This window comes from Mustela nigripes, chromosome 7, assembly GCF_022355385.1.
Source record: "Mustela nigripes isolate SB6536 chromosome 7, MUSNIG.SB6536, whole genome shotgun sequence".
NCBI lineage: Eukaryota > Metazoa > Chordata > Mammalia > Carnivora > Mustelidae > Mustela > Mustela nigripes.
This window is the reverse complement of record NC_081563.1, coordinates 75322357-75341282: the sequence shown is the minus strand read 5'-3', so window position 1 is coordinate 75341282 and position 18926 is coordinate 75322357. Positions and strand designations below refer to the sequence as shown.

At 42.6% G+C, this 18926-nt stretch overlaps 1 protein-coding gene across 2 annotated transcripts in view; it reads right to left on the bottom strand.

Moving 5' to 3' along the window:
* Positions 1–18926, bottom strand: part of TMEM131 (transmembrane protein 131) — a 209122-nt gene that overhangs the window by 12790 nt on the left and 177406 nt on the right. For both annotated transcript variants that reach the window (XM_059406161.1, XM_059406162.1), the window contains 2 exons: positions 6710–6885; positions 3054–3175 (listed from right to left, as the gene is read on the bottom strand). In XM_059406161.1, the coding sequence (XP_059262144.1) occupies positions 3054–3175; positions 6710–6885 (298 nt within the window). The remainder of the gene's footprint in view (positions 1–3053; positions 3176–6709; positions 6886–18926) is intronic.

The window sequence follows — 18926 nt, the reverse complement described above, 5'->3', positions numbered from 1 at the left end:
ATACATATATGCCTCATTAATGGTATCTCTTTTTAAGCGTGCATCTATACCCTGCAGGTCATGGAATCACAGTTAACACACTCACATCATTTCTGAGGTGACAGGAGTTTTGGGTATCACTAACATAAGGACTGGCAGTGATTTTACCTGAGTGACAGAGCAAGGTCTTTCCTGTCATAACTCAGTGTAGACAGGGAATGACTCTATTCAGAGAGGCCACATTTCTGGTTATTAAAAAAGCCAGTCTTTGTATGATCTCATGGATACGTGAAATTTAAGAAACAAAATAGAAGATCATAGGGGAAGAGAGGGAAAAAGAAAACAAGACAAAATCAGAGGGAGTCAAACCGTAAGAGACTCTTAGTAAACAAACTGAGGGTTGCTGGTGAGGGGATGGGGTAACTGCATGATGGACATTAAGGTGGGCACTGGGTATTATATGAGACTGATGAATCACTGAATTCTATTTCTGAATAATAATACATTATATGGCAATTTAATTTAAATTTAAAAAATTAAAGAATACATGGTCTATTCTTTGTGAAAACAAACAAAAACAGAAACCAGTCTTTGTTTAACTCCATATCTGAGTGATGTCCTAATGAATTCTGACTGATTTAATAGATTTATCCCTGAGTTTGGAAAAACACAAAATAAAATTGGTGAGTTTTAAGAGATTAGATTAAGGAGATTAGAAGAGTAAGGCTGCATATGGATTTCTTCAGTTACAAAAGACAATTTAGAAAGACAATTCAGAGGACAGTGCTTAAACTATTTTGCTGGTAACGATTTTTCTCTTAACTATACACCAAGAGGATATGAGTTAGCCTTGTAACTGTCCCTTGATGGAGAGCCAGTAGAGAATGGACTCCTGTAGCTTTCTGTTAACCAGAGACTCAAAGTCCTTATAAAATTAGTAGCATTCAAGTGAAATCTTTTATAAAATTTTCAAAATCAAATTTTCTAATGGTCAACTTATTTTATAAAAAAATAATACTGTATAGGAGGAAAAGGGATAAAGGTAAAAATTAACATGTAGTATTTGTCTAAAAAATACTATGTCTCTGAGCTCAGGCATCAAGGCTAACACACAATGCAGAATGGGTAAAATCACCTGTAATTCTGCTAATGGTCAATTTATCTGATAAAAATTTGGATTATAACAGAAGTCAGTGGAAAAGGGATGAAGGTAAGAATTAACATGTACTATCTATTTAAAAAATTATGTCTGCCAGCTCACACATCAAGGCTAATCATGCAGATTTGGCAAAAACCACCTATGGAGGGGCGCCTGGGTGGCTCAGTGGGTTAAGCCTCTGCCTTCGGCTCAGGTCATGATCCCAGGGTCCTGGGATCAAGCCCCGCATTGGGCTCTCTGCCTGCTTCCTCCTTTCTCTCTCTGCCTACTTGTGATCTCTGTCAAATAAATAAATAAAACACTATTAAAAAAAAAAAACCACCTATGGAATGGTTTTGTTACGGTAATTTTTAGAAGGTTGGTTTTTAAATCCATGCTAAGAATTATAGCGTGGTTTTCTATTCTCACAAGATTTCCATGAAAACTATGGTTTTTCATAATCTGTATTTTTAGCTCTATTTACTTAAGAATATCTTATCCATCACCTAAGCCTGCTTTAAAGGCCTAGAAGGATAATCCCTAGTCACTAGAGTGTTGTTGAGTCCTGAGATGCCAGAATGTTGTTAGCATTAATTAGTGCCTTAGGCTGATTTCTCTCTGGAGAGATCCAAGTGTGTCAACCACTGCTTCTAGCTGGATCAGATTGTTCTCAACGAACTGTGGGATTAGATCCAATAACAATTTGCACATAAGAGTGAATTTTAGGTCTAAATATTCCATTAGTAATAAATGACTGCCATATGCTGTATTATTTCATAAATTCAGAGATGACGTTTCATTCCACTAGTGTTAACACCTAATTTTTAGGAGCTGTTGATTCTGTGGAGGAGACTGCCTGTGCCTGATTTAGGCCCTTCTAGGGAAAAGAGTCCAGTTTATTGTTGTTTCTGGAAAACTCACGTATTATTCCCAGAATCAAAGAATGGATCTTTCCAAAATGTAAGGCCAATTCTAATGATAACAATGCTTTTCTTTAGTAATTTATACCCAATTCTCTCAACCTCCTAGGTCAATGCTCACTTATCACACAAGAAGGTAAACATCAGCTTCCAGGCTAATGGCCATTTTGTACAATCAACCATGAAGGGCATGAACAATGCTAAAACTAAACTTAGCTTATTCGGTAGATCTAAGGTTTAATGAAAGTAACCTTAGTTGATGACCTATTAGTTTAATTCCTTCATTCACTTGAGGAAACATTCTGTACCAAGGCTTCCCTATGAGGCCCACCAGAATTCTGTTCCATGGTGACTGGAATGGAGTTATTTCATAGTTAATTCTTGTCTGATAGGGGATATTTGCCCTGAACTTTTTTTTTTTTTTTTTTTTTTATTGGCGAGAGGGAGAGAATCTTCAGCAGACTTCCCCTGAGTGCAGAGCCCAACTTGGGGCTTGATCCAAGGACCCTGAGATCATGACCTGGGCTGAAACCAAGAGTCAGACATTTGACGGACTCAGCCACCCAGGTGCCCCCTTGCCTGAGTATTTTTCAGCTAAGAATAAATTCTTTCAAGTTTTATGGCACAGAATTCTAGACCCCAACTGCAGCTCTGGGTTAGTGAAGAGACTCAGGGGCTCTTTTTGAGAAAGTTATGCTCCTAGCTGTGATTAAACCACCAAGGCCACCTTTGTACGGAACTGAAATGGCTCTCTGCCTGGGAACAAATTACCAACCTAAAATTTCATCCTAAATTTTCAGAACAAGTCCTTAACTCTGCCTTTTCCATGTCTGATATCAGCAGCATGTGGTCCCCAATCAACACCAGGCATTAGAAAAACCCTGAGAGGAGCATGATGCAGCTGTGGCTTTTATTGCAGAAACCCCACAGTAACAACCCACCACAAAAACATGACCTGATTCACCAGTCATTTCTTATGTATACCTGATTTCTCTGCATACATTTGTTTTTCTTACCTGGGTTTCACATCTGTTGGGATTTCTTTCTTTAAGAGTTTTTTGCTTTTTTGCTTCACTTGAGACATTTCATTTTCCTGTTTTTCAGGCATGGCTTGTTTTCCCTTTTGCTTTTCTGTATCCTGTAAAAAATGTACACTTACACTTGCTATGAAGGATTAATAAAAATGAGTGATACAGCCCTATATGAAGGCAGAGACACAAAATCAAAGAGGCAGCAGATACAACACGTTATATGTATAAAAAGAATAAACTTCTTATATCTTTATTGTAGTTCTGTCAATTTTTTAGCCTTTGCTTTACTGTAATTATGTTTTGGAGAGCCTGAATTATAAAGAATGTTGTTATTTATACTCATGTTCTGCCTGGGGTGGGTGATAGCAGTGGCAGTGGTAGCTTCTCATTTTTAAGCACAGAGGTGGGTGTGTAAAACCTTGTTCTTTTACAAGAAAAGTCAGCTTGGAGTACAATATAAAGTCCTATACTTCCGGCAATGTTGCTAATCCTAAGTACAGGTAAAATCTGGGGTGAGAAAGCTGTGCAGGCAGCAATACACGTTCACACCTGTTCACCAAGTGTTCACAAGCAACACCGTGAGCATGGAAGTGTTACGGTGGGTTTAATGCTAACCATTCACCATCAACTAGAGGGGCTTCTTTATTTATTCACTTACTCAACCGACACTTACTGGTAAACCACTTGGTGCTGGGCAGTGGGGGCTCCCAGGGGCCCAAACCCTTTCCCCAAGGACTGTGAAGTCTAGCAGGAGGCAGACGCATATGATGGTTGGAGACTTGTACCCTGGTGGAGGGCTGTTCACGGGCTCTGACCAGAGCAGAGAAGGGCTGTCTTACCTGGCAGTTGAGTGTGGAGCCTGCACAGAGAAGGCCACACCTAAGCTGCACTTAACAGCTATGCTGTGTCACTGGTCTGCTCACTGTGGTTTCTGGTCCCTGACTGGGTAAGTATGGAAGCCACACTTAGGCATGTTTATAGTGAGTCCATACTGTTGTGGCATCCAAGCATGAGACCAGTGGCCTGGCCTCCCAAACAAGGCACAGATCTGTTCAGGTCTTATTGGACTCATTGGGGGGGTCCCATGTGGCATGGGTATGTACCGCCCATATGACAGACTAGAAAGAAACAACACCTTGGTTCTCACCCCCAAAAGCTGGAGCAACACGGTGTGCAGGGAAACACTGAGGCTAATCAGGGGACGGAAAGGGGAAGAACAGGCTCAGTCAAGCGGCACAGCTGTGGGTACGGGAGTTACCGGTACGGGTCAATGAAATGCAACCCAGCTTTACCATTTATGGTCATTAAGGCACCGTGGGTTTTAACAGGTCACATCAGGTCAATCTGTTTAACTGTCAGGAGTAAATAACCAGAGAAAGGGCTAACTCACCCTCTTGCCCACATACATTTTAAGACTATTCTGAATTATTTAAGAAGTATTTCTTGAACACTTGACTCATCAAGCACTTTGTACACCATGAGCTCTCTGAGGATATCCAAAGAGATGGGTATTTTGTCCTGTTGTTTCCCATGCACAAAGTTAGCATTCAGGTGCTTAGTACCTATTTTTTTTTCATTTTAATTTGCCTTAAAAAAGACTGAGTATAGGTGACACAAATGTGACACATTTCAAGTGTACAACACAGTGATTCAACATCTATGTTATGCTACACTCATCACAAGTGTAGCTCCCATCGGTCACCACACAATGCTGCAGTGGTATCATTGCCTAGATTCCCTATGCTGTGCCTTCCATCCCTGTGACTTATTCAGTCCACAACTGGAAGCCTGTACCTCCCACTCCCCCTCACTCATTTGGCCCATTCCCCCCCTCCCACCTATCCTCTGGCCACTACCAGTTTGTTCTCTGTATTTGTGGGTCTGATTCTGCTTTTTGTTTATTCATTTGTTTTGTGTTTTACATTCCACACCCATGTGAAAGCAGGTGGCATTTGTCTTTCTCAGTCTGATTTTTTTTACCTAGCATAACTTCCTCCACCTTTGCAATCACATAGCAGGAGCTCATCCCTTTTTAATGGCCATGTAATATTCCACTCAAGCCTTCCTTTTTGAATGAATGGGTTGAGGAAGGTTGGAAAACACATCTGTGGGATAGTGACCCATCAAGTCTGTTATCTAGTTAGGAAGAAAACACACACAACTGGCAAGCAGATCAGTCAATAAGAAATAAAAGCACAGAAACTGTATGCAAGAGCACTGAGGAGGACAACTAAAAACCAATCCAGAGGGAGGACAGAGGTAATGGAGCTACACGGAGTCTGTGCTGTGTCTATAAGAAACAAATGTGGGGAAGGAGATGGGAGGAGCAGGAGGAAGTGAGCAGAGAGGGGAGAATAATGCCGGGGGTGCACAGAGAATGGCGGCAGATGGGGTCAGCTGGAGAGAAGCGTTAGGAGAAAAGCCAGAAAGGCAGGAAAGGGAAGTGAGGAAACGTGAAAAAAGCCTACCCTGAAAATGCTTCCAAATGCTTATTCATATCACTGAAACTGTTGGGATTCCACTCAAAGACAAGTAGATGGCATTCTACTTCTTTGAAGGAATCTGTTTGGTTATAATAAAGTACAGAACTCCAGGACTATGCACTGTCCTGAGGGCATACAGAGCACCCCACCAAATGTGACAGACCCAAAGGGGAGGGGAGCAGACAAGAAAAATAAGTCACATGTAAATTTCATTTAAATATTAACATGCAGATGACGCTGTTAGACATCTTTAAGAAATGATTCCTTAGATCACTAGATTAAAACTGAAAATGAAATTCGGGCCTGTAATATTAAAGGCTAAATAAGGATCATAATAAATTTGGAATATAGTTATCTAAAAATAAAAATGCCAAAATAGAATTATGCCTTCACTTTTCTGCATAGCACTTGTAACTTACAGTCTTAGACCTGTTCACAACGGTAACTTTAACTTCCATTTACCTAATGCCACTAAGTACCAGGCATTTTGCAGTATTATCTGACACTAGTGACAACCCTGAGAGCTGAGGACTTTGAGAAGTGAGGTGGTTTCCTTGATCTGGTAATGTGTGCCAAGCAGAGTCCCTATTTCTGGGTAACTGCTGAAGCCTGGGGTCTTCCCCTGGGCCACCTGCCTCTCCACGACAGTCCCTACCCTAACTGTGGGAGGACTGAGCTGCTACTGACGCCCACTGAACCAGCAGTGGTAAGAGATAAGTCCCATATAATTAAAATGGTCTAGTTCCTTCTCATCCTCTTTTGATACTTAAAATTTGAAAAATGACTTCATGAGCCAGAGAAGTTACTATTCCAGACAGTCCCTGACTTTCAAGCAGTGTGTCCATTTTCTAGTCCCTGACTTTCAAGCAGTGTGTCCAATTTCTAACTACTTTACTTTATCAACATGCTTGCCAATGCTCCTGTCGGGGCAGGGGGAAATAACAACCTCCAACGTGTAGCTCCCATCGGTCACCACAACGTGGGGGCTGTGACTGCTTCCTGAGAGCCAGTGACTGTCTAGGCCATGCCTATGCACTCAGAGGAGGCATTCCCAGAATGTGTGCCTACATTAGAGATAAAGCCCGATCTATAAGACAGTGTCTCGTGTGCTACAGGGGACACTTCCTTCTCTCATTTGTTTATGGGAGACTGTCATACCTCCTTGAGGAGAGGCTCTGTGTCTGGGTTGGAGGTCTCCGTGGTCGTGGAGGAGCTGTCGTCATCAGCCAAGGAGTCTTTCAGATCGTCTTCCTGTGGCTTTCCCTTTCCCTTTTTCTCCTTTTCCTCTTGCTTCTTAGGTGGTTTCACCTTGCGCTGAAGAGGTTTTCCTTTCCCTGGGGATAAAAATATATTACATGTTTATAAAAAATAAAAAAAATTATAAAAAAAAAATTAAAAAAAAATCAAAGTAAAGTAACTTTTTGATTTTTCAAATAGCTCAGAAAACACAGCCATTGTAACTTTCCTCCAAGAGGCTGGACTCTTTCATTAGCGAAGGTTTCTTTCTCTACTTTATTTCTTCTCTGATTAAAACTTTCCAAATCATGTTTGACTTTTTTGATGAGAATATTTGTAAAAGTCTATTTTATTCAGGCACAATTTATGTACAATAACATAAACCCATTTAAAGTGTACAGTTCAATGATTTTTGGCAAACTGAGTAGTTCTGACAAATCTATGTCTGTCTTAGAATATTTTTTGATATCTGAGGATGATGTGGCTTTGAAAAGTGACAGAAGTGAAAACCAGAGATCCTTTCCAATCTCTTTGGCGCTGGAAGCTTGAGAGTGACACAGGATGAACTGTCCTTGGTCATCACCCAAGGGATGCTAAGAGGCCTGGTGCCAGAGCCATGATGGCTGAGTCCAGATCTTGGCTCTCCCGAACCAGGTGTATGACCTTGGCTTCCCATCGGGGTTGTAATAAGGAATTGCATACAGCCCTCAAAACAGTGCCTGACACATAAACACCATGGAATGTTCTATATGGACAGAGTGAAACAGAGCTCTAGTGAGCTTAGTATTTTAAAAGATACGGATGCTCCCAAGACAAATGAGAAACCAATCCATAGCATATTTGAGTGCCTACTGCTTCCCAGGCAGCGCTCCATGTCCTGGGACTACAACAGCCCCAACGACATAATCCTTGCAGCTTCCGTTCCAGCTGAGTTAGACAACGGCAGAGAAACTGCCAGACTCCAAAACCTGTGGAATCACCTGCGTGGGCAGGCAGGCTAGAGCTGCAGAAGCTACATAAGCCACAGCCTCACCCATTGTTTACATGCTTTGAAAATACATCCTTTTGATAATGGGGCTTAAACAAGTTATTTAAATCCTAATGTCTCCTGGCCACTGGTTAATTGTTGCCAGAAACTCCAACTCTGGCGTCTAGAACTGGGGTTGGCAAACGGTGGCCCTGGAAGGAATCTACCCTGCAGCCTGTTTTGTATGGCTTGTGAGGTGAGAATGATTTTTTCATTTTCAAGTGATCAAAAAAAAAAAGAAACAAAGAATATATGACAGAGATTGTATGTGGCATACCATGCCTCATGTATTTACTGTTTGGCCCTTTACAGGAAACCTTTGATGGGCCTGATCTAGAAAAAGAACAGGTAAAGGTCCGACTGGATTTTAGGAATGACATTTTGTCATTTTCTTTCACACTAATTCCAGGAGGTAATAAACTTGAAACTACAGCTAGGACATTAAGTCTCAAAAATTGAGAAGCTTTTGTTTTAGGAGAAGACTGAACAGTTGGTTTAATTACAACAGCTTCTGCTCCACCCTGACAGCCTGGAGCCCCTTTCTGCGATGGCAAATGGGAAGGAGCCTATGTGGCTCTGGCCCTCGGAGCCCCCCGATTTCTTAAATTCTGAGTTCAAGAGTTCATGCTGCGAGTACTTCAGACTTTCCCACATGCCTGAGATCGATATCCCATGCAATGAACAATTCTGTCATGCTTATGAACATTCTCTGGGTGAGAGGCACTATTTGTATAAATAACCAGTATTTACAATAACTCAAAACCTGCTTAATTAAATAGGAAAGCACTAGAAGTAAATTTTTTTTTAAACTGGCTCAAATTTTGAAGATACAGATACTTAAAGGAGAAAAAGAAACACTTAACAAACCAATAGTTAAGCCGAAAATTTGGGTTAAAAAAAGCTTATTTCATGAAAGATGCTTTTTATCTCCAGATCCCCATCTTTTCCAAATTTCTTAACGTCCTGCCCTTGGACTTCTTTTTAACTGTCAGTACCAGTGACCTCTAACACTCCTCATTCCTCAAGTTTGACTGAACACTGGACTATCCCTCTTCCCAACTCCTGCCAGACCTTTTCTGATACTGTGATTCTTTTGGCAACATTTTTTTGCCAGCTTCATCTTTGCTGGTGTTCCCTAAAGATCAGCCTTTGGAACTTCTCTTCCTCCTTTATATTCTCCCTGGGGGATGACTTTGACTTTAATCAATTTGACATAAGCAATTCAAATCTGAGATGCCCCAAACTGAATTAATCCTAAAAACTTCTTTTGGGTTCTCAGTCTGTAACAATCATTCTTAATCTGCTGTACCTTAGCCTAACTTAGGGAGCTTTTAACAAATATCAGTTTGTTTAGGCTCTACTCTGAGGTCCTGATGAAGCAGTTCTGTGTGGGACCTGGTGTGGGTAAGTATTTAAACTCCTTAACTGATTCTACTGTGTTAACTAGGCTGAGAATCATTAGTCACGGTCTCAACACAGTCACCACTATATCAATCCAACAGCCCAAGCTAGCAGCTACCTCATTGTCCTGGATGGTTTCTTTGGCTGCTTCTGTTTCCAATTTCAAATGTTGGTGGGAAGGGAAAGAGCATACTTTCATCAAAGGACTAATAAGAATTCAGACTGGATCAGCCTGATGACAGGCCTATGTGCCCTGCAAGGCTGTATGTATGGGGGGTGGTTCTCCTTCTTGCCACTTAGTGTGGGGCTTCTCAGGGAAGCTTATTCCCAAGGATCTCTTCTATTCCTCAGGAACTGCTTCCCAGGGCTACGAATGGGCTCTAGGGAAAGACAGTCTAAAATGTTTTGCTAGGAGGAGACTGGGAAGTGGGAATCGGAAGTCAGAGGGAAACTGCCTTCTCAAAGATAAGTCATTTATTACCACGATACACAGGGGAGGACACAGGATATCCCATCTTAAGGGAACTATGCCTTAACCGGTGTATAATCTATATAAAAACTAACCCCTCTAAATAATGACAGTAAAACTGGAAGGAGAAGCAGCTGAAAAAAACGGGTTTCCAGCGGTGGCCAAGGGATACACCCAACATGAGTGACAGGCTCCTCAGGCTTCACCCCACCATCTGGATGAACAGTCCCCGAGGCTACTCACACTCTGCCTACTCCCACCATCACCAAGCAGACTCTTCTTGATTGAAGATGCTACCTGTCCTGCCCTGGGAAGCGTTTACCCCTTCGGTGATATTCCACATACAGTTTAAACACCTGAAGGGCAGCGATAAGCTTTACTGATTTCTCCATCCTCAGTGCCTTGCATGGTGTCCAGCACATAGTAATCACTCAGCCAGTGTCTGCCAAGCTGTACAAAACCAAGATGGTTTTGTGCTTTTGTAAACACTGAAATACGTCTATGGTGTGATCTGCTCAGGGGACTTGCCGCCCCTAGTCTGGAAGCTTATCCCATTTCACTCTTTCAGGTTCACAACTAAGTATCAAGGACTGAATCCAAAGTCAGTCTTCACAGCAAACTGTGTGATTCCACATACAGAACGTTCTTGAAATACCATATAGGAATGGAGATTAAAGGCTGCCAGGGGCTAAGGAAGGGATAGGAGTGGGAGGGAAGTGGGTGTGGCTAGAAAAGGACACACAGGGAAGGGATCCTTAAGATGATATAAATGTGCTATATCTTGGCTAGACAGGCATCAGTATAGAAATACCTCTAGATGTGGCCAGGTTCGGTTCCAGACCATGACAATAAAGTGAATCAAATTAATTTTGTGGTTTCCTAGTGCATATGGAAGTTATCTTTACACTATACTGCCATCTATTAAGTGTGCAATAGTATTATATCTAAAAAACCCAATGTACATACCTTATTACTAAAAAATGCTAACCATCATCTGAGCTTTCAGCGAGTTGCAATCACTGATCACAGATTACTAACCAAATTTAGTCATAATGAAAAAGGCTGCAATACTGCGAGGATCCCCAACATGTGACACAGAGACACGAAGTGAGCAAATGCTGCTGGAAAAGTGCCATGGACAGACTTGCTCTGTGTAGGACTGCCACAAACTGTAGGAAAACTCAGTTATCTGCGCAGGGCAACAAAGCCAGGCCCAGGGAGATACACATGCCTACTCACAGAAACAATCAGAATGAAACCGCTTCTTCATTGCTTTAAAGCCCAATTAAGTATATTTTTTCTAATAATTGAGTGGATACAAAACTTTATTGGCAAAAGCCGTTTGTCCCCATCAACAGGGTACCTCAGGACTGACCTGTGCATACAGGGCCATAAGGCAGGCTGCTAAACATTTGTGGCAGAGTACCATCTGCCTCTTACTGCTCTAGCATCCTGACTCAACAGAAAGTTCTAAGCCTCATCAAATAATCCAGCTACGAGCACTATATACGCACTGTAGTCACCACGAGTACTGTGCACATGGGTGAGGCTAAGCATACATCTGTGTGAAGAACATTCCCATATTCTCTCCAATAAAGACAAATGCCCACTGTATTAATCAGTGTCCTCTGATGGAAGAGGGAACTCAGCACCAGCGAAGGCTGTTTTTTTTTTTTTTTTTTTTCAGATGTAGTCTCAGGCTTCCTCTTCCTGCACGAGAACTACAGAACAATGTTTTACTTTGGCCCTTGCTGCCAGGAACCACGCTGCTCAATTTAACACTCAATGGTAACAACACAGTTTTTCCTAGGTTTCTGAGGAGAGAGCACCATAATTAAAAACAAACAGATAAAACATCAAAAACTCCTTTTTGTCTTCACTGTTTTACCCAGGCTTTAATAATTTAAACCACCTCCAATTATTTTAAGGAGGCAAAGTATGAGTTATAAATTTAAAGAACACATCCTGGTCATTTACTTTTTGTCTTCACTAAGGAGCGAATAAATTTGTGATCAACTAGCCTGGCCAAGCTGCTTTGGCTATCTCTCTCCCATGTTAAGTCATTTCATTAACTTCAACCCAAAAGAATTTTTTCAGTAAAGTTTCAATTAGCAGCAAGTGGTTTCTCTGAATATGTGCTGTCCCTGGCAGCGACAGGCCCAAGGCAGGCCATGTAACAGGTGACCCCATGCTCTGGAGAAGCACTAATCCTGACAGGAATTTGTCTTCCTCCTCGTGTTTTCGCTGCTGAAATGGTCTAAATGAGGCCAATAAATAATACAGACCCACACACAATTTACTGGGGTCAGCACCAGGCATGCAAATTTATTTCCCCACATAATAACGTTATATAAGCATGTTAAACTAAAACATACAAAACATGCATATGAAAAAACTTCTTTAAGAGTTCTTAAAGCAAATAATGGTTTTCAAACTTATTCTGTCTGATTAAGTTCTGTGCACAGACTGTGAAGATACTAGTTTGGCTCAATTCAAGTTAGAAAAGAAGTTCTTATTAAATGAAATAATTTTACTTCTAAGCCGGGGAAGGAATTCATGAATTTGTATGAACGTGTGTACTCCTTTTGTTCTAGCTTTTCTGGTACCTTTATAAGGTTGTATATACCAACTGTGGTGCCTAAACAGAACCAATAAATAAGATACCCAAGATCTTATTCCTGTACCACCAAAAACATTACAGTACACAGAATTCAATTATGTAGGGTTTTCATAAAATTATTATACTCAACTCATTTTGGATTTATCACAGATATTCAAAAGCACACTGAACTACAATTTAATGTTGGGAGAGGACAGCTTCTGTTCTGTCTAGGTATTTCTGTACATTCCCTTTAAGGGCAACTCCCTGTCTACCCAAAAACCACTAGAGGGACCTCCTAGAGGCCCACCTCCCAAGGACATTCACTGGTTACGTTCACTAGTGGGTTAACACAGGTTATCCCAATCACCAGTGGACCTTGTTGAATGCAGAGTATGACTGAGCACTCTGGGTTGGGGCCCACGATTCTACATCTCTTAAGGCCCTGGACCACAACTTTCAGTAGCAAATACTACCAACACTGCTCCCCTTGCGCTGATACTAGTCCTTCTCTCTGCTTGCTCGGGTCCACTTCTCTGCTCCTATTGGGCAAATCACGTTAGATTTACTCCGAGGACTGGTTACCTTTGCCTGTGGGACAATATGCAGTAGTAGAGGAGGGACTGGAAAGTTTATCAACCAAGCTTCAGGCTTTACCTATACTTGGCAGATGCCCTGCTTTGGGAGGCAGGTGAGTTTTTATAATTTTAGCTCTGAATCTAGTCTGTTTCCTTGGAGAAGGCCAGGAAGGCAGATCAGATAAACGCGCGCAGAACCCTCTATGTCTGTGACAACTGCACACACACTACATTCCTACACTGGCCTCACCAGTGTACCCTGCATGTCTCCAGTCCTCACTGAGGAGACTGACACCAGCCTCACGGACTTCTCTCAACCTATCACCTGGGCTCCAGGCCTCGTATGGGTCAGGTCAGTCATCTCTCCTCAGGACCTCTGAAATCCAAAAAGCTCTTGAGTTTCTCTCCCTAACACATTCAGAAACAGAACTTAAGGACTAAACTCTTAGTGCTGAACTGAAGTTAGACTTATGAATCACATGGTACATGTACTGTGTGCCTTTCTAGAATCTCAATTCCCAAACACGTGAGGCTTCCAGAGGGTTTTGTAAGGCTCTGTGGCCTCACTGTAGCTAATGGGCTTTACTTCTACATCCCATTGCCAAGGCTGCACCTAAGAACCTGTTACCGCCCAGAACTGTGTTTCCTTGAAGCCTACAGTCTCAGGTTTCACTTGCAGACCACAGTCTCCCGTCATTCCCTTGCTTCCACCATCTCTGCAGTTGGACATGTCGGATCTCCCATTCCTTGACTGTCCATGTTGTCCCCGTTTGTAGGGCTCCTTCCAGCCTCAGCTGGGTCCCAATGTTACCTGCGGGGCTGCTCTGCACATCCAGCTCTCATGTCCCATGGACTCCCAGTCCACAGAAATGTGAGCTCTAGAAATGAGCACCACCACTCTCAAGTGTTTCCTGTTTTTGCTCTCCCACTGGGCCCCTCAGTCCCAGCAACTGTGACTTCAGCTCAAACAGAAGCTCCTTGGACTCCCTGTACCGCTTCTGCATCTCTACCCACTCATCTACATCCACACAACTGTGGAATGAGTGTCTCATCTTCTGTAATCTACTGAACTGGGGCCAGCCCACCCACCTCCTTGGGCACTTGCTTCTCTTCTTTTTGGAGGTGGCAGGACAGTGTAGTTACAAGCTGAGGGCTTACAATTGGGCCTGGTCATGGTCTCCCATAATGCCTGTTGCAACCTTTCTTTCTGGACTGAGTTTCTAACTGGAGACACAGGGTCACAGCAATGCCAGCCACCAGGGTGCAGGAGGCATGTGCAGTCAGGCCTGGAACGTTAATTAAGTGTTGACCAACATCATTGCTCTCAGCTCTACTGCCTTTTTGTCCTTCACTCACAGATATTTCCAAATGCCATGCTCTCCATTTTTTTTCATTAAAAAGACGACCACACAGTATTTTCATGCCAGGGCACCTGGGTGGCTGATTTGATTAAGTGTCTGCCTTAGGTCCAGATCATGATCTCTGGGTCCGGGACTGAGCCCTGCATTGGGCTTCCTGCTCAGCGGAGAGTCTGCTTCTTTCTCTCTCTCTCTCTCTGTCTCTCCCCCTCTGCCCTTCCCCACTACTTGTTCTCTCTCAAATAAATAAATAAAATCTATTAAAAAGAAATTCATTCCCCTGCATCTTTTTTTTCTTTTTCTGTTAAAAGTTAAATATGGAAACTACAGATTAAAGAATAAATGCTCCCTTTCACTTACCTGCCCCCAACGCATACCCTAAGAAGTGGCCACTGTTAAGTCTGATGTGAACAGTACTCTCTACACCACAGTAACCAGGTTTCTCGTCCTATCACTTCACAGCAACTATCCTGCCAAGGTCAAGTAATGTCCTAGCTGCCAGACTCTGTGCAGCTCTGCTCTACCTTTATTTCTTCTGGCCTTGCTGGGATAGGGCGACTACATCTTCTGCCTGCTTTGTTACCCTGTCTGTGACCTTCTCCTTGCTGGCCCTGCCCTTGGCATTCTTTCCTTAGCCCCGTTTGTCCCATTTCTCACCCTTAAGATCAGTGCTGCGGTGTTCCACAGCTCCCTTCAACTCAGCAGGCTGAAGACCATGAGCGCCATCTCCTGCCTAATAACAGTCCCAGCAGGAGCTAGGTCCCATGATGTAAGTAGCAGCTATCTCATCCACTTTAAAGGTAACAAATGGGGGCTCAGAGAAGTAAACGTCAGTCACACAGTTAGTAAGGAGCAGAGCCATGATTTAATCTGGGCCTGCCTCATGACCGTGTGCCACTCTGTGTCTCCCTACCCTAGATAAAGCTTTCCCTCATGCAACCATAGCCAGAAATAAGCACAGCTGCAGACGGCACCGTTTCTTCAGCTAATGCGGATACTGACATGTGACGGCAGAGCTTCCTTAGGTTTTAACCTTCAATCCAGCAATGGCCTCCATCCAGTGCCAAGGATTCTGTATTGCAGAGGAAGAAACCACACAAGTGTAGAGTCTGACGACTGCACAGCTATATGAGGCCCTGCACAGGCCGCCTGTGAATAGAGGGCATTTCTGGGTGCCATCTTCCACGAGGAGCAGTGACAGGAGGAATGACTAGGGAAATGGCTTGATGGCCTACAATCTAGGTAAAACCTAGGGAGAGCTATTTATTTGAAGAGGAGTCACTTTGAACAGTCCAAAGGCTAGAAATTTTTTTTTTTTTTTTTAAAGATTTTATTTACTTGACAGAGAGAGAGACAGCAAGAGAGGGGATGCAAGCAGGGGGAGTGTGAGAAGGAGAAACAGACTTCCCACTGAGCAGGGAGCCCGATGTGGGGCTCGATCCTAGGACCCTGAGATCAAGACCTGAGCCAAAGGCATATGCTGTAATGACTGAGCCACTCAGTTGCCCCCAAAGCTGGAAATCTCATAAGCTCATTATAAGGTAGACTTTTTGTCTGAGATACTGGGGAGGGACAGAGGGGAACAGGGTGATTCTGAAACCAGAAGGTTCATATTTAATGTGAACATGATGAAGACTTGCAGGGGCTTGGGGTAAGCTTTAGAGAGCTTATAAAGGTTCTGCCCAGCTAAAAGCCTATGGTTTTATGACACACCACGGTTTTACAACCTGGAGATCAATGCCCACTTTTATAAGTTCTTCTAAAAGGCCAGTTTTCCACATGTATGCTACATTTCAATAAAAATACTTGCTAAAAAAAAATTAAAGGTTTTGTTTCCTTCCTTCTTTCCAAACAGCAGCAGTGGGAAGGATAACAAATATGATGTGATATGATGCCTGGAATCACTGTGTCCTCGTGGGCTCAAGAATCACTAACGATGTGGAGGTACACATACTCCATCTCCAAAATACCTTTTAATAGGTCGATTCTAGGACCACTGTGACCATTAAAATCATTTTTTTTAGATTTATTTATTTATTTATTTGACAGACAGAGATCACAAGTAGGCAGAAAGGCAGACAGAGAGAGAGGAAGGGAAGCAGGTTCCCTGCTGAGGAGAGAGCCCGACATGGGGCTCAATCCCAGGACCCTGAGATCATGACCCGAGCCAAAGGCAGTGGCTTAACCCACTGAGCCACCCAAGCGCCTATAAAATCAATTTTTAGTTTTAATATTTATGTTCTTACACTGTTGGTGGGAATGCAAGTTGGTGCAGCCTCTTTGGAGAACAGTGTGGAGATTCTTCAAGAAATTAAAAATAGAGCTTCCCTATGACCCTGCAATTGCACTCCTGGGTATTTACCCCAAGGATACAGATGTTGTGAAAAGAAGGGCCATCTGTACCCCAATGTTTATAGCAGCAATGGCCACGGTCGCCAAACTATGGAAAGAACCAAGATGCCCTTCAACGGACGAATGGATAAGGAGGATGTGGTCAATATACACTATGGAGTATTGTGCCTCCATCAGAAAGGACGAATACCCAACTTTTGTAGCAACATGGATGGGACTGGAAGAGATTATGCTGAGTGAAATAAGTCAAGCAGAGAGAGTCAATTATCAAATGGTTTCACTTATTTGTGGAGCATAACAAATATCATGGAGGACAAGGGGTGTTAGAGAGAAGGGAGTTGGGGTAGATTGGAAGAGGAGGTGAATCACGAGAGACTATGGACTCTGAAAAACAATCTGAGGGGTTTGAAGTGGTGGGGGGGTGGGAGGTTGGGGTACCAGGTGGTGGGTATTATAGAGGGCACGGATTGCATGGGCACTAGGTGTGGTGAAAAAATAATGAATACTGTTTTTCTGAAAATAAATTGGAAAAAAAAATTTATGTTCCAGATGGATGACCATGAAAGTAAAAATGGACCCATCACATTGATGTTAGCAGACTATCTTAGACATAGGTAGTGAGGTATTCAGTTTGACTGCCTAATTCCTTCTGGTAAGAAATGATTATATATGTTTATTTTATTCATGCCTCAATATTGAAAAAACTCATTATGTAACTTGATCTAATAAAAAGAACTTTAAGGATTCATTTCCTGTTACTATGAAAATTACCCTAAAATAAGTAAGCTCTACTAATAATGAGTTAGCAAAAAATACATTTCTCTGGAAAAAGTTAAATAATATTTGAGACATTTTACTACTCTGCAAATCCAAACACATGTGATTCTAAGAGGATTCTACGTAACTAGTCTTCATATCCAAGAATAGGAAATTCTCTAATAAAAGTCCTGGACTCTGGGATATTGGGTTTCTCCTGGTCTCCCATGACAGCCAAGCTCCCTGTTTCCCTGTGTAAATGAAAGGCAAAAGCCCTCCCTGGTACACTGGTACACCAGTGAGGGAGGTCCTGAAATAGGCTTGGAATCAGGTGTACTGGCAGAGCTGCCATGGGAGAGAGAGGAAGATGCAAAAGCTTGGGCTGTAAAGGGATTAAACTGAAATAGAGCTACAGGCTGTTATTGGTTTTTATATTTTGATTTTGGAAGTTACCAAATAGCTTACCTCTGTTTATGTGTTGATAGGTCACGTCTAAGATCCTAGTGCACCCCTGCCTCCTGGTGTTTATGCTCTGTGGAATTCTCTCTCCTGGGGTATGGGCGGGACCACATTTCTGAGTAGCAGACCACTGCCAAAGTCATGTGACGTCACTTCTAAGATTAGGTCGTAAAGGACTGTGACTTCTGTCCTGCTAGCTTCTCTCTCTTGCCTTCTAAACTTCCTTGCTCTGGTGAAGCCAACTGCTTTAAAGTGCCACATGGAGAGGGCTCATGAGGGTGGGGGCCACAGCCATCAAGAAACTGAGATCCTCTGTCCAACAGTGTATGAAGAACTGAATCCTGCCATCAACCGCCTAAGTGAGCTGAGAAGCAGATTCACCTTCAGCTGAACCTTAAGATGACTTCAGCCCCAGGCAACACCTTGACTGCAGTCTTGCGAGCCAGAGAACCCAGCTAAGCTGCACCCAGATGCCTGACCCACAGCAACTCTGGGATAGTAAATGTGGGCATTCTAAGTGACCATGAAAGTAAAAATGGGGTCAAGTTTTGGGGTCATTTGTTACTGAGAAATAGGTAACTAATGCAGTATACAGAACTCCAGAGCAGGGATCAGCAAACTTTTTCTGTAAAGAGATAGATAGTAAATACTTTTCAGGTTTGTGGACCTCATGGTCTCTTGCAGTTACTCAACTTTGTTGTTATAGCATGAAAGCAGCCATAGACAATATGGAAATGAATAAGCATGGCTATGTTCCAATAAATCTTTATTTATAAAAACAGGCGGTGATTTGGCCCCCTGGCTGTAGTTCGTTGGCCAATCCCTGCTCTAAAGTACAGATTCTGTGGAAATATTATTATTATCATTTTTAAAAGATTTTATCTATCTATTTGAAAGAGACAGCGAGACAGAGAGAGCATGAGCAGGGGAGAGAGGCAGATGGAGAGGGAGAGGCAGACATCCCCGCTGAGCAGGGGAAGGTAAGGGGCTCCTTCCCAGGACCATGGGATCATCACCTGAGCTGAAGGCAGATGCTTAACTGACTGAGCCACCCAGGTGCCCTGGAAATATTCTTTCTGAGTTAAAATGCATGGTCTCCATTTTTACCACTGTATTAAAAATCAGTTTAACAACTAAAAA